This window comes from Candoia aspera, chromosome 5 (genome assembly GCF_035149785.1).
Source record: "Candoia aspera isolate rCanAsp1 chromosome 5, rCanAsp1.hap2, whole genome shotgun sequence".
Classification (NCBI taxonomy): Eukaryota; Metazoa; Chordata; class Lepidosauria; order Squamata; family Boidae; genus Candoia; species Candoia aspera.
In genome coordinates this window covers 8,979,179-8,994,709 of record NC_086157.1, presented here as the reverse complement: position 1 = coordinate 8,994,709, position 15,531 = coordinate 8,979,179, and the positions used below count along the sequence as shown (strand labels likewise).

Sequence of the window (15,531 nt, the reverse complement as noted above, 5' to 3'; positions counted from 1 at the left end):
ATTACATTCTTGTTTTCTGAAGCGCATTTTGGCAATTCCTTGACATTTCCATCTGTTTAACTAACTCAGGCCCAGCTCCATAGAGCAGCACAATCTTTTGCCATGATAACAGATGATTGCCACCATTCCAAGATCAAAGTCTGCCTCTTTTCATCCTTAAAGGTCATTGGTTTCTCCTTAAAAAAAAGAGAGAAAGAAAGAACCCCTGGTTTCTATGCCTCCTACAGAACTGTGTATCTCAGGGGTTTTTTTGAAAGTAGAATTTCTATTAAATCAGTATTCCACATGCCATTTTGTACATTGTAGGTCCAGTGGATATTTTTGGTTGAATACAGTGTGCTTTCACAATGTTTTCCAAAATATGTGAGAGCCATAGCCATCTTTTTCTATATACTGATATATCTGCTCTGGGTTAACCATGCCTGGAAAACAAGGCCAGTGAAGGTCTAGAATATTTAGGGAACATCCTGGATTTATGCTGTGAAGGGTCAATCACTGGCTATTTACCCTAGTGTGTGAAACATTCCCAATATTTCTGTGTTAGCATTCAAGTTATCTTGTATTTGGATTTTGAGCTATGCAGGGAGTATATCAATGCAAAGGACAGAAAAAGCAGAAGTTTAAATAGTGAAGTTAGAAGTGATGTGCATTCATTTCATAAGCATTTGAATATTTCCTGATTGAGATGGTACTTTATTTTCTTTCATCCCTCAACCTTAAGTTCCGGTTCAGCAGGCTTACATTAAACAAAATTAAGCTTCATACAATCTTCAAAACCTGTACAGGAATTGAATGGCTCTCCCTGCCCAGCATACTGTTTTTCTGCTTGTGTTAAAGACTGTTTCATAAAATATTATTATTTATTTTAATAAAAGGAAAAATATTGAAACTTTAACCATGTTTGGTGCTATTAAATCAAATAAACTTGTAACTTTAATAATTCATGGATTACTTCATAAATAATAATAATAATAATAAAAAAAAAACCCCACAAAGCAGTGTTGAGGTGTGAGATCACTTTAAAGGAATCTTGTTACTTTTGTATAATAAAAAGTCTCATGGCTGAATAGATGAATTTTTTTTTAATTTATGAAACAATGCATGAATTATTAAATTGAAGCTAGATCAGTGCTTAGTTTAGTGACATGAAAAACTATGTCAGGCTAAATGTATGTGACTGGCTGTGACACTTTCTTTTTACCTTCACAGCTTGGTACAGGTGTTTCTTTTTAAGTATATTTTCAGATTTATGCAAGTCATTAATAAGCATTTAATTTGAAAAGAATGTTACTGATTTAGGAATATTAATTCAGTCAATGTGTTGACAGTTAAGGACAAACTATAAATTACAGTGGCAATATTACCTTACATCTCAGCTGTCTAAAAGGCTGCTATTGATTTAAAAGCTGGTAAGCTGCAAGGCATTTAGCCATAAACCTGGCTCATAAAATGACTGTAATCTGTATTGGCTTTTTTATTGTGCTGATGGAGGTATATTCAGATAGGTATCTATGCCAAAAGCTAATGTTGATTATATAGTGATCCAGAGTGTGAGTTTGGAAGATCCCTGTTCAACTCTGTCACCTATGAATTTAGGTGACCTTAGTTCTGTTAGGTTACTATTAGCATTATAGGAATAGTAACCTTGGTGTGTTTTACAGAGCTGTATGGATGATTGAACATCGAGGATTTTGTGTATATATATCAGATCTCTGTTATGTAGCTGGACTGTATAATTTAAAAATGCAGGTGGAGGTTTACATATTAACTATGATTTTCCTCCTTTCTTCATCCTGTACAAGGCAACCGTTTAAGCATACCTCTTTAAACGTGCAATAAATTGTTACAACGTAGGGTGGAGTTTTCAATGTTGCCCCAGCTGCAATCTAAAATGATATCACCCTTCATTTCAGAATAAATTTCTCCATGTTTTGATACACATAGAGCAAATTCTGTGGACCAAGAACAATTTCTGTAGCCTTTAAAACATAATATAAAGCCTAGAGTTATGTCCCATTTGCTTCCTCAATGAGTGAATCAAAGGGATGGGGTCAATTCTGATCAAGATTGTAATACCAAGAGATTTGAAGATGAGATTCTTACCTATTAGTGGGCTTTTTTAATGGCACATTCTTATACACTTCTTGATAAGAATTGCCATGCAATTCTTGAACATGGAACTTGTTGAAGAAAAAAATAGATATTTGTGGCTTAAAGTATAAGGTGTCATTTGATCCCCCTTCGAATCATTGCCATACTTTTAGATCAATGCGCCACAACATTTTTGGGGCTGAGTTTAGTACCTCATGAATACTCAGAAGAGTGGTAGATCCAGAATAAAGGCATGGGAGGATACAAGATTTAGGATTACACTTATATACTTTATCCCTTCTTTCACATTAGAAATTAAAATTAATCAGCAAGTTTTGATGGGCATTATTGCTTTAGATTATCCTTATATATCTTATTTCCCATTCTAAGTGCAGAAACCTGCCACAATCTTTTTTTTTTCTTCTAAAAAGGCAAAAACCTTCCTAAATGAAAGCGTATACATAAAACTTAATAGGCTTATTTCTCTAAAGTGTAGTATAACAGAAAACAAATGCATTAATTGTAATTATCTGAAACAACAAATCAAAATTCACCAATAGATATTAAATCCTTATGCAGCTTTTTCTGAATTTGGCATTCATGTTTGATTTTCGACCTCTAAAACTGAGATAAATATCTGTTAAAAAGCATTGCAGGGAACTGATACTGAAACTGAAGAAAAACCTAGAGCTAATTCCTTTGTAATTCATGGATGTCTTTTACATATCAAGCCTCTCTTGGTTTCCTCACCTGCTACAGAGAGTAGTAGATGCCAACTGTAGAGAGCGTTGAATGGTTTGAATCACAGTTCAATTGCTTATTATAAAAGGCCTCGACAGAGAGTTTGCATTTGACTTCCATCGTTCCCAAAGGTGAAATCTGATCAATGTAAAAAGATACCTCAAGTCTATTTCTTAGCTGCAATAGAACTTCAAACTGGAAAGCCTCAGAGATATAAATTGACAGTTTTGGTGATGACATTCTCTAAAACCATCAAAGGCCAGTAATGTACTCATCTATTTCATGTACAAGTCAGACCATTCCACAATTCTTTCTATAGTTCCAGGAAGAAAATCAATTGCAGAGCTCCTCTTTTTGGCAGGCATTATAATGCCAGATCAGATGCATTGGACATATTGCCCAAAAATTGAGACAAGACACAAGAGACCGTTGCCAGCATCATACAGTACCTGGGTTCATTTCAACAGTTGGATCTACTGTACATCCATTGTTTTGGCTTCCTTTGCTGTACAGATGGTTCAAAGTCCAGTTTAAGTATTTAATATGCTTAATGATACTTCTGATTGCTGACAGAGAACAGCCGTTCAGCCCTTTCCTTGGTATTAGGGAAGGATTGGAAAGGAGAAGAATTGTGCATAGATGACAAATCTGAGAATCTATACTTGCTCAGAGACCAGCATTTTGACTTGAAAAATCTTGGGTAATGGGGTTAATGTATTTCTAAGTTCCTAAGAAGCAAATAGGAGACCTGGTACCAGTTGTATGAATGCATTAGTGGGCTGAAATTTGGATCAGCAATTGCTAGCCCTTGAGCTATCTAGATCTTTAAGGAGGATTCTTTTCTGTCCTTCAGTAGTCATCCTAGAAGAAAAGAACATCAGTGGAGGGACTGCTAACTATTTTGGCCAAAAGATTTGGTAGTAGACCACTTTAGGAATAGTCATGAAGTCTGGCTTACAAAACTCCATTTCAACATTGATCTTGAGATTTTTGCTGACTAAGATTGAGGAGTAGGCTTGATGTACTTTGAACTTTGATCTGGTAGAAAATATGGACATGATAAGGGGAAAAAAATTGCTCTGAGAAGACATCTCCCTTGAGTTGAGCTTGACTCCTAGTAGCTACATGAACATGTCTGAAGTTTTCTTGCCAGAAATACAGTCTGCCTGTGTCTTTTTCTGGGATTTTTTTATTGTAACTTTTCATTTAGATAATCAGATTTGATCAGCACAAGTTGGCTAGGAATGACTATGGCCATAATCATTTACTAGAAAGGCAGTGTACAAATTCTCAAAACAATGAACTCTTCAAAAATTACAACCCTACTTAAAGACAAAGTTGTTTGATATTGTTTGATATTTGGCCTGCATCCGGAAATCCCTTCTTGAAGAAATTATTAGCTAATTTATTGAATACTAAATGGTAGAATCAAGATTCCACAATACTGATTTCCTTTCTGAGCTTGACACTTCTCATCAGTTTTGTGTAGAATTATTAATTCATTAAGAACGTCATCTTGGAATATTTTTTCTCTAGAACTATTGCAGACTAACTGATCAATAGGTAAGATACATTGTAGACAGATATTTTGTGGCCTCAGGCTGCATGCAGTCTTCACATCTTTCTAAAGGCCCATGGACCTTTTTCTCTTAAAAATTAGTGGCAACATTTCTCATTTCTTTGTGTGCCTGAAATTATTATTATTATTATTATTATTATTATTATTCAAATTTAATTACTGCCCATCTCCCCCAAAAGAGGGACTCTGGGTGGAAAATTCCAAGATACATAGTCTTAAAAAAAAAAAAAGTCCTGTGTAAGTCTGACTGGGGAAATCACAACCAGGGAAGTGATGGTAAATGGTGAGAGAGGAATGGTACCAGAAGGCACAAGACTGACGAGGAGCTTAGTGGGTGTCAGGTATTCTGGAGACATGAATCTATTCCCTGCCTGAGTTATTTGTAATCTTTGAATACCTCCCACATTTAAACATTATGCTTTTTCTTGATTATAGGGAACTGCGGTCATGGCCCAATTATGAACATCAGCCAGCCTTACATGATACAGCTCAACTGGAGAGGGTTTGCTTTCAAATATGGAGCCTGGGGCAGATATTCATCTCCTCTTAACCCTGGAAATGAACTTTATTGGGTTGCACCTCTGAATACTGATGGAAGATACCTGGAATATTATCGACTCTACAATTCCTATGATGATTTATTGCTCTTCAAGTATGCCAAGCAAAACCAGTTTCGGTATGGCGAAGGAAGTGGCACAGCTGTTTATAATAATTACATGTATTATAATGCATATTCCTCAAGAGATATGGCTAAGTTAAATTTAAGCTCCAATACGGTAGAGCTGAGGAAGACCCTTCCAGATGCTGCTTACAACAATCGGTTTTCATATGCAGGGGTATCTTGGCAAGACATTGATTTTGCCGTGGATGAGAGTGGGTTGTGGGTTATTTACTCAACAGAAGCCAGCCAAGGTAACATTGTCATTAGCAGACTTAATGAAACATCTCTTGATGTGCTGAACACATGGGAAACAAAACAATATAGGCCTTCGGTCTCCAATGCTTTTATTGTATGTGGAGTGCTCTATGCTACCAGGCCTCTCAATACTAGGAAAGAAGAAATCTTCTACACTTTTGACACCAACACTGGAAGACAAGGGAGCATAACCATCATTGTAGATAAAATGCTGGAAACCATTCAGAGCATCAACTACAGCCCTATAGATCGGAAGCTGTACATCTACAATGATGGTTACCTTCTTCGCTATGAGTTAAACTTCAAGCCTCTTCCATCATCATAGTTTTCCAGGGAGGTTAAAAACTATTGGGATATTCAAGGCCATAGGGAAGCAAAGATTTCATCCATTTGCAATCATCGTCTAGGATAGGAAAGAGAATTCGTTTTGGATCTGGCCACCGCATTAAAAATATATAAAAAATAAAAATATAAGAGGTTTCAGGGAGAATAGAGGTGATACAATAAGTCCATCAGGGGGGAGTTGAAAAATTCATGTTTTTTTTTTTCACGTGGTATGTTTTTAAAAGGGGTTACACTTCTATTTTCTGAAAAAAAATCTGAGAAATTGCTCTACTGAATTTATGTATTTTGAGGCCAAATTTGGCAGTGTGATGGGCAGGAGGAGGCGGGTTTTGTGAGAGCTTCTTTTGTGCAAAGATGCTTTAGGGGTGCATGTGTATCACACACAACAGACTTAACCAGTTTCAAACCCAGTGGCTGCATAACTTTTTAGTGTTCATCTCTTGATTATGGTTTTTTAAAAAAATACCATAAAATGTTATGCAAACTCAGCCAGTTTGATTACTTTATAGTTCAGTGTGCTGTGTGAACCCAGAAAAAGGTTAAACCAGGTTAATCATGTTGGGTTAATTCTTTAACTCTGATACAGTATATTTTGGGTAGAAGGGACAATCCATTTTAGTAGACTTGGGGTCACATGCTGACAAAGTCAGCATGTGACCAGTATCATTTTAAAAAAAAGCACTTAACTTTGGACAGTTGCCCTGACTGGCATTCTTAGGGTGGGCTGGGGATCAAAAAAGTCAAGATGGTAGTACAAGGGGGTGGGGCTTCGAACATGCTGCCATGACAACCATTTTGAGTCTACTGTAGATGCTGCGGGCTAGGCCCATTCAGTTGCGCCAGGCCACTTGTCTGTCTAGATCCCACAGCTTTCTGCAGCTGGTGTGTATATTTGGCAATAGATGAAAAGAAATGTCTCTACAGATTTTTGGACTGAATAAAAATAAAAACAATGCCTTAATCTCTGCCACAGGACTTGGCTATATTTTTTTTCCTTTGCCATCCCAATAAATGGATATTTTCTTTGCAGGCTTAACATTTTTTTTCTCTTAAGGCAAAAACCTGCTTTCTCTATTACTCCAACATTCAAACTGCAATCATCACTTGCTGAGAAAATGTGTTTCTATCCCAATATGTGTGCTGTCTGCTTCTGTCACAGTCTGAATGTGTGTCATAGGTTCCGACTGGGTGGAACTTACAACTCTTCTTTACTATGTAGTAAAACGCCCTCCCGGGGCATTCTTTAAACATTCCGGTGGAATTAAGGGGGCCAGCATGACATGCTCATTCATTTCAGTGCGGCTTGCTCAAGAAACCTCTCGGGGCTGCTGTCATACTGTTTGCAAAATGTCATCCATTGGGTAGGTTTTTGCAAAGCTATTTTTCCCCCTATAGTTTTCCATTTTGCTGTGAATGTAAAAGTAATGGGTAAAGCAATGTTTAGTCAGGGATTCACGTAACGTTTCTTCTGACCAATCCAGTTATCAGTGTCTTATTCTAAAGAGCCTCACAAACGTTGTAAAAGTCCAACATCCAATACAGAAATATTTCTGCGTCAACCCGTTCATTTCAATGCATTAATCAGCTGTGTTGGGTTTCATCCTTCCTATGGGATGAAAGAGCTAATCTTTTCAAATTACCTGTTGGATAATGCTTATGTTGCACAGTATTTTCTCCCAAGCAATGGGTTTCCACTGTTTGCATTTTTATCTTGACAGCGAGGTAATGTAAAGAAAAGATGATTTACAATTAGGATTATTGGCACCCTTCCTGTGCTCTTCAGTTAGTTTTGTTCAAAAGTGATTTAGTTTCACCAGAACTCTTAGACCATTACTGGCACTGGAATTTTTGCTTTGTGCCCATGCACTTCAGCTCTTGCCTAAGGTTTTTACTCTAGAGAGAATTAGCTGTCTTTTATTCAAAGCAAGCACATTCCTATCCTTCATTTGTGTGTGTGCAAAGGTTTCTAATGTTTTCTGGTTAGATTATAACCTGATAAACAGTTACTATTGTTCCTGAATGCTTCTTATTTGATATACTAAAACTATCCTTCCTCTATGTTTTGCAGTGTTCTTCCTAGCATGTTAGTTTGCCATATAAATTCCACATAATGAATAATAAAATAATATTAATAATAAAGCCCCAAACAAAAGTAGTTCCACAATAAAACACAGATGTTGTGTCAGCTTGGGAAAGTAAGTACATTTGCATAAAATGTAATGCTTTGCATAATTCATGTTGAACATAATACTAATAGTTTTTGTAATAATTTGGAATTGCATGTGAGCTTCTGTGTTATTGAAAGTGACTGCTCATAGGGTTTTCCTTCCTTCCTTCCTTCCTTCCTTCCTTCCTTCCTTCCTTCCTTCCTTCCTTCCTTCCTTCCTTCCTTCCTTCCTTCCTTCCTTCCTTCCTTCCCTTTCAATAAACTAAAAAAAAAGGGGGGGGAGAGAGAGAAGGGGAATTCTTTAGCAAGTAGAGCTGATTCTGACAGCTGGTCTGGGAAATAGCAGTCAGTCAGCTTGGCCAATTTTCATTTCAAGCAGTGACATTCACACACACCGGACTGAGTTCCTTAAGTGATTCCTAGGAAAAAACGGAAAGAAAAGCAGATGGTTACGGAGCCTTATGTCAGCAAATACGCAGTGCAGTCTCTTAGCTAATTGGGTAAATACACTTCAGTTCGATTCTGCAAGTGCATTGTGGGAGAATCTCTTGAATTGGCATCTTGGGCCTAGTTATCACTGAGGTGATAAACCTGTATCTGAGTGGTGCCTCTTCAGACTGAAGAGGGAGGCTTAAATGACAAAATACTCCATCCATGGTAGAAAATAAATGTCGAAAAATGTTTCTACCTATATTTCTCCCTGACATCACATCCTAGTAGGATGTGAATAGTTTTCATTCCATATGACCCTCAACTTATACATTTTGAAGTGGTATGGCTTAGAGCTTAGATTCTAGTCAAAGTATGGTCTCTTTCCAACATATTCCTATAGTTTTCTTAGTGACAATAATAAAAATGGTTTGCTGTTGCCTTCTTCTGTGATTTTTTGTGTGTACTTCCTAGTCTACAGTCCTTGTATTCTCTAGTGGCCTTGCCTGTTCAACTAATAGACAAATCCAACCTTAAGTCACCTAAGCTCTAACATATATGAAGTATATTGGATATTCCAAATGTGCAATATAAAAAAGAAAAAATATATATACTTCAGTTGGGGCACATGCTAATTTGAGTTCCACGTAAAGGTGTGGAAACGTGTTTGAATTCAAAATGGTTTCACTTTGAAATGCTCTGGTTGAAGTTTTAATCACCTGTTCTGATGTCTAGTAAGGAAATATCTTGATGCCCTTCTAACCTTAATGGAAATATTCCAAGCTTGAAAGTTTCAGTCCCTCTAATAAGGTCAGAACAATCATCCCACCAAAGTGGGAAAACCCTGTTTCAAATTTGATGTATGTTGTATACTTCTGGTTTCAAGTACATGGGGAGAATCCACTGGAAAATCCGTTGTGGCCATATCTGCCTTGGGCAACATCCTTGCACAGCAGGGAGTTTGGAAAGTGGGATCTTCAATCCTACGATGTACCTGCCACACTGTCTTCAGTCACTATGACAAAACTGAGCAGCTTATTTTGGGCCCAGCACATCCTTGTTTTTATAACTATTTTGGACTTTTGAGCTGCAGGGGCCTAGGGAAGCGATAGGGTGACATAGCAATGTAATCAAAGTCTACTGGGTCCAATAGTGTTTGAAAAAAAAATCTGGTTTCAGAGAGTTAACGCTATTTTAGAACATAAACTGAAGCAAGACCAAAAAAAATCATCATTGAAAATGCAATGTTCTTGCCCAATATTTATATTAGCAGCCACATTACTGGGGTGAGTGTTTTTTGAAGGGATCTCTAAGAGATCTGAAGACTCAGCTGCAGGCACCTCAGCTTGATTTGGCTAGCTTAGAAGCTTTAGCTGGAAGAAAGAATGAAGCCGTACACACAATGTTTGACTACCTACTGCACAGCAAAGAAATCAGCCCTTTAGATAGGTCTGTGCTCTAGGGGTTAACCTTGCCTTTCTCCCCCTGTCTTTCTGTGATAATGGATACCTGGCCATTTGCTTGATGGTCTTGGGAGGCAGCTGATAAATGTTTATGGAACAGCTTTCTCCAGCCTCACCAGTCTCAGTGCTTAAAAAGAGACTAACACTTGCAAGCGAGCATACTAAGCTTATAGCCCCATGCTCTGCTCCATGGCGTTGCATCATCACATCTGGACCTTTGTTACAATGGGTGTAAGAGCTCAAAACATGCTGCTGCTGCTGCATGGTAGTTAGTTAAAGGCCATCCAGATGGGTTCAATTCCTCATGGTTTTATGGGCAAATGTTTACTTTCTTTTCCTCTTTCATGCAGTTTTTTGAAGGTCATCTCAGTAATTGTTTTGATATTATCCATCCACATTACCCATTGTATTCCCTTTCTCCTACCTTCTTCAATCTTACCAAGCATACTAATTTTTTCTAGTCCATCATCCACTCATCTCATGTTCAAAGTCTCTGCTTGCCAATAGTAACCTCAAGGAGCAGTCAGTCTTCATTTGGTTTCAGATTGATAGATTGATGCTGCTTACAGTCCACGGTACTCTGAGTAGCCATCTCCAAATCCATAAATGAAGGCATCTATCTTCTTCCTGTCTCTCTTTCTCAGTGTCACAGCTGTGTATTAGCTTTGGAAAGACCATTTGTGCTAACTATTCTGGTATTTTTGTCATAGATATATCCCTAACTTTCATGACCTCATCACAATTGGTCATTGCCTTCCTTCCTAAGATAAATCTCCTCTTTACTTCTCTAACATATTGTCCACCTTTATTTTATTCTTGATCCCAAGAAAACAAAACTGTCTACCATCTTCACTTCCTCTCATTCACTAAGCATGGGCAAATATTTATTTATTTATTTATTTATTTTCTATGCCATCTTTATTATTTTTTATAAATAACTCAAGGCGGGGAACATACCAAATACTCCTTCCTCCTCCTATTTTCCCCACAACAACAACCCTGTGAGGTGGCTTGGGCTGAGAGAGTGTGACTGGCCCAAGGTCACCCAGCCGGCTTTCATGCCTAAGGCAGGACTGGAACTCTCAGTCTCCTGGTTTCTAGCCCGTTGCCTTAACCACTAGACCAAATTGGCTCTCTTTAACAAGGGAGAAGGAAGAACTCTATTAGTAGACAGTCACAGAGCTGAAGAGGCTGTGAAGCCATTTATTTGCATTAATCTGCGTCTTCTGTTGCCAATTGACCACTAAATTCTTGAATCCTTGTGGCATTTAATAAGTCAGCAGTATAAAACATCTCATGTCTGTTGGCTTCCTATTTAGATTGTGTTGTTGTTTATTTGTTTAGTCACTTCCGACTCTTCGTGACTTCATGGACCAGCCCACGGCAGAGCTTCCTGTTGGTCGTCAACACCCCCAGCTCCCAAAGGGACGAGTCCGTAACCTCTAGAATATTATCCATCCATCTTGCCCTTGGTCGGCCCCTCTTCCTTTTGCCCTCCACTCTCCCTAGCATCAGCATCTTCTCCAGGGTGTCCTGTCTTCTCATTATGTGGCCAAAGTATTTCAGTTTTGCCTTTAATATCATTCCCTCAAGTGAGCAGTCTGACTTTATTTCCTGGAGGATGGACTGGTTTGATCTTCTTGCAGTCCAAGGCACTCTCAGAATTTTCCTCCAACACCACAGTTCAAAAGCATCGATCTTCCTTCACTCAGCCTTCCTTATGGTCCAGCTTTCGCAGCCATATGTTACTACAGGGAACACCATTGCTTTAACTATGCGGACCTTTGTTGTCAGTGTGATGTCTCTGCTCTTAACTATTTTATCAAGACCGGTCATTGCTCTACTCCCAAGGATTAAGTGTCTTCTGATTTCCTGACTGCAGTCAGCATCTGCAGTAATCTTTGCACCTAGAAATACAAAGTCTTTCACTGCTTCTACATTTTCTCCCTCTATTTGCCAGTTATCAATCAAGCTGGTTGCCATAATCCTGGTTTTTTTGAGGTTTAGCTGCAAGCCAGCTTTTGCACTTTCTTCTTTCACCTTCATCATAAGGCTCCTCAGTTCCTCTTCGCTTTCAGCCATCAAAGTGGTATCATCTGCATATCTGAGATTGTTAATGTTTCTTCCAGCGATTTTAACCCCAGCCTTGGATTCCTCAAGCCCAGCATGTTGCATGATGTGTTCTCCCTACAAGTTGAATAGGTAGGGTGAGAGTATACAGCCCTGCCGTACTCCTTTCCCAATCTTAAACCAGTCCGTTGTTCCGTGGTCTGTTCCTACTGTTGCTACTTGGTCATTATACAGATTCTTCAGGAGGCAGACAAGATGACTTGGTATTCCCATACCGCTAAGAACTTGCCACAGTTTGTTATGGTCCACACAGTCAAAGGCTTTAGAATAGTCAATAAAACAGAAATAGATGTTTTTCTGAAACTCCCTGGCTTTTTCCATTATCCAGCGGATATTGGCAATTTGGTCCCTAGTTCCTCTGCCTTTTCTAAACCCAGCTTGTACATCTGGCAATTCTCGCTCCATGAACTGCTGAAGTCTACCTTGCAGGATCTTGAGCATTACCTTATTGGCATGTGAAATGAGTGCCACTGTTCGATAGTTTGAACATTCTTTAGTGTTCCCCTTTTTTGGTATGGGGATATAAGTTGATTTTTTCCAGTCTGATGGCCATTCTTGTGTTTTCCAAATTTGCTGGCACATAGCATGCATTACCTTGACAGCATCATCTTGCAAGATTTTGAACAGTTCAGCTGGAATGCTGTCGTCTCCTGCTGCCTTGTTATTAGCAATGCTTCTTAAGGCCCACTCAACCTCACTCTTCAGGATGTCTGGCTCTAGCTCCCTGACCACCCCGTCAAAGCTATCCCCGATATTGTTATCCTTCCTATACTGGTCTTCTGTATATTCTTGCCACCTTTCTTGATCTCTTCTTCTTCTGTTAGGTCCTTGCCATCTTTGTTTTTGATCATACCCATTTTGGCCTGGAATTTACCTCCGATGTTTCTAATTTTCTGGAAGAGGTCTCTTGTCCTTCCTATTCTATTGTCTTCTTCCACTTCCACGCATTGTTTGTTTAAAAATAATTCCTTATCTCTTCTGGCTAACCTCTGGAATTTTGCATTTAATTGGGCATATCTCCCCCTATCACTGTTGCCTTTTGCTTTCCTTCTTTCTTGGGCTACTTCTAGTGTCTCAGCAGACAGCCATTTTGCCTTCTTGGTTTTCTCTTTCTTTGGGATGTATTTTGTTGCCGCCTGTAATGATTGCCTAATCCCAAATACTCAGTCTCACAAGCTCGGGCTTAAAGATAACTGATTTATTAAAGGAATAGTATGCAAATACAGAGAAAGCTGAGAATGAGCAAAAGCGCGCCAAATACAAACTTAAAAGCCTTGCCTGTGAGCAAGTTCCGCCCCATCCCTCGTCAGGACGCTCCCCCTCCCAGGTGCTAGAAGCCGTTAGACGCGCCTGGGAAAGTAACCTTGAGCAGGAGCGCAAACCCAAACATACATTCCAAGCCCTCAAAACAACGGAGGGTGAATGAATGGAAAAACCCCGGGTGAAAGGAACACGGAACAGAAAAGGACATGTGAAACGTTACAATGTTAACAGCACATTGAAATGAGAACATGACATATTGCCCCTCCAAAAAAAAATTATGGAGCAGGTTTGTCAGGGTAGGCAGAGTGGAATTGGGCTACGAGACGAGGGGAAAGCACGTCTGGAGCAGCAACCCATTCAGGATGAGGGAAATGTTTCCAGCGGACGAGGTATTGTAAAGTGGAGCGCTGGCGTCGGGAGTCGAGGATGGATGTCACCTCGAAGTGTTGCTGGTTGTCGATCATGAGGGGAGGTGGTGGAATGGGCTGCGGATGCCAGCGGTCCGATGACAGGCAGGGTTTGAGTAAACTACAATGAAAAACAGGATGTAAACGTTTAAGGTTGTGAGGCAAATCAAGTTTAAACGTAACAGGGTTGAGTTGAGCAATAATTGGAAAAGGTCCGACAAATTTAGGGCCAAGTTTCTTAGAGGGCTGTGGGGACTTGATAAACTTAGTGGATAAGTAGACTTTATCCCCGACAGCATAGGATGGTTCTGGGGAACGCTTTGCATCGGCATGGCGTTTATAGGTAGCCTGGGCATGGAGGAGAGCCAGTTGAATATTAGACCATGAGTCTTTTAGAGAGTCTGCCCAGTCAGTAAGGGAGGCTGGTAGCGGTTGAGGATGAGGAAGTTCAGGAATAGGAACAAAATCACGTCCAAAAACTGTTTTAAAAGGAACTTGACCAGTGGTTTGATGAACAGCATTGTTGTAAGCGACCTCAGCAAATGGGAGTAAGTCGACCCAATTGTCCTGTTGGTAGTTAACAAACGCCCTGAGGTACTGTTCCAGTGTGGAATTAACCGCCTCTGTAGATCCGTCCGTTTCCGGATGCCAGGCGGTGGAAAGTGACTGTTTTGTACCCAAAAGTTTTAAAAATGCCCGCCAGAATTGTGACGTAAATTGTGTGCCTCTGTCACTCACCAAACGGGCGGGGATACCGTGGAGGCGGTACACGTGGGTGAGGAAGAGGCGTGCCAGCTGTTGTGCGGTAGGGATAGACGCGCATGGGATAAAGTGGGCTTGTTTGGAAAAAAAGTCTTTGACCACCCAAATGACAGTTTTGCGTTGACTAGGGGGTAGATCAACGATAAAGTCCATGGAAATGTCCTGCCAAGGGACAGATGGGGTGGCAACGGGTTGAAGGAGACCTTGGGGTTTGCCTGGTTTGCGCTTTATCGCAGCACATACAGGGCACGCAGTCACATATGCCTTCAGGTCTTTGAGCAAAGTTGGCCACCAGAATTGCCGGCGAACAAGGTGCAAAGTTTTTACGTAGCCAAAATGTCCAGCCAGCTTGTCATCGTGGCAGCGCTGGAGTATGGTTTTTCGCATAGCATCGGGTACATAAAGGCGATCGTTGCGCCAGGCAAGATCGTCGGTGAAAGTTAAAATGTGTCTATTGGTTTGCAACCAAGTATCTGTTTTAAGGTGGGAAAGCAACTGTTGTTGCAAATCGGAGGGAATTGACAAGTGCGGCGAGCGGCTGGAAGGCAGAGCGGCTGGAGGCTGCGTTGATTGCGCTCGGGTCTGGCTGCGCGTCACTGCTGCCAAACTTAATTGTTTGTCGGTCCAGACGGTGCCTTGGACCGTTGGTCCTGGGCCAGCATCTTGGGGTCTGCGCGAGAGTGCATCAGCTAAGAAGTTTTTCTTGCCTGGTATAAATTTAAGGGTGAAGTCGAAGCGGCTGAAAAACTCAGCCCAGCGCAGCTGTTTGGGACTGAGTTTTCGACTGGTGCTTAGAGCTTCCAGGTTTTTATGGTCAGTCCAGACTTCAAAAGGGTTTGAAGTGCCTTCCAATAGGTGTCGCCATGTTTCTAAAGCCGTTTTTACAGCAAAAGCCTCTTTTTCCCAAACGTGCCATCTTCTCTCTGTTTCCGTGAATTTGCGAGAGAGGTAGGCACAGGGTTTTAAAGCGCCGGATTGGTCAGATTGTAACAAAATTGCTCCTATGGAGAAATCAGAAGCATCGACTTGCACAACGAAGGGTTTAGAGGGGTTTGGATGCTGTAAAATTGGTTCTGTGGTAAAGATTTGTTTGAGCGCTTCGAACGCTTGCTGACAGGCTGGAGTCCATTTAAGGAGCGCGCCTGGGTTCTTGGAACGTCGCGTATCCCCCTGTCCTTTAGTTTTTAACAGTTCAGTAAGGGGGAGAGCGATTTCTGCAAAATTTTGGGCGAATGCCC

The 15,531-nt window shown here is 40.2% G+C and overlaps 2 protein-coding genes across 2 annotated transcripts in view; one reads left to right on the top strand and one right to left on the bottom strand.

Annotated features, from left to right (window-relative positions):
• WBP4 (WW domain binding protein 4) overlaps positions 1 to 797 on the bottom strand; it is a 352,512-nt gene extending 351,715 nt beyond the window's left edge. The window contains exon 1 of the mRNA XM_063304560.1: positions 793 to 797. Within this exon, the coding sequence (XP_063160630.1) occupies positions 793 to 794 (2 nt within the window). The 5' untranslated portion in view covers positions 795 to 797. The remainder of the gene's footprint in view (positions 1 to 792) is intronic.
• Positions 1 to 6,638, top strand: part of OLFM4 (olfactomedin 4) — a 28,572-nt gene extending 21,934 nt beyond the window's left edge. The window contains exon 6 of the mRNA XM_063304558.1: positions 4,847 to 6,638. Coding sequence (XP_063160628.1) covers positions 4,847 to 5,652 — 806 coding nt within the window. The 3' untranslated portion in view covers positions 5,653 to 6,638. The remainder of the gene's footprint in view (positions 1 to 4,846) is intronic.
• The last annotated feature ends 8,893 nt before the right edge of the window (positions 6,639 to 15,531 follow it).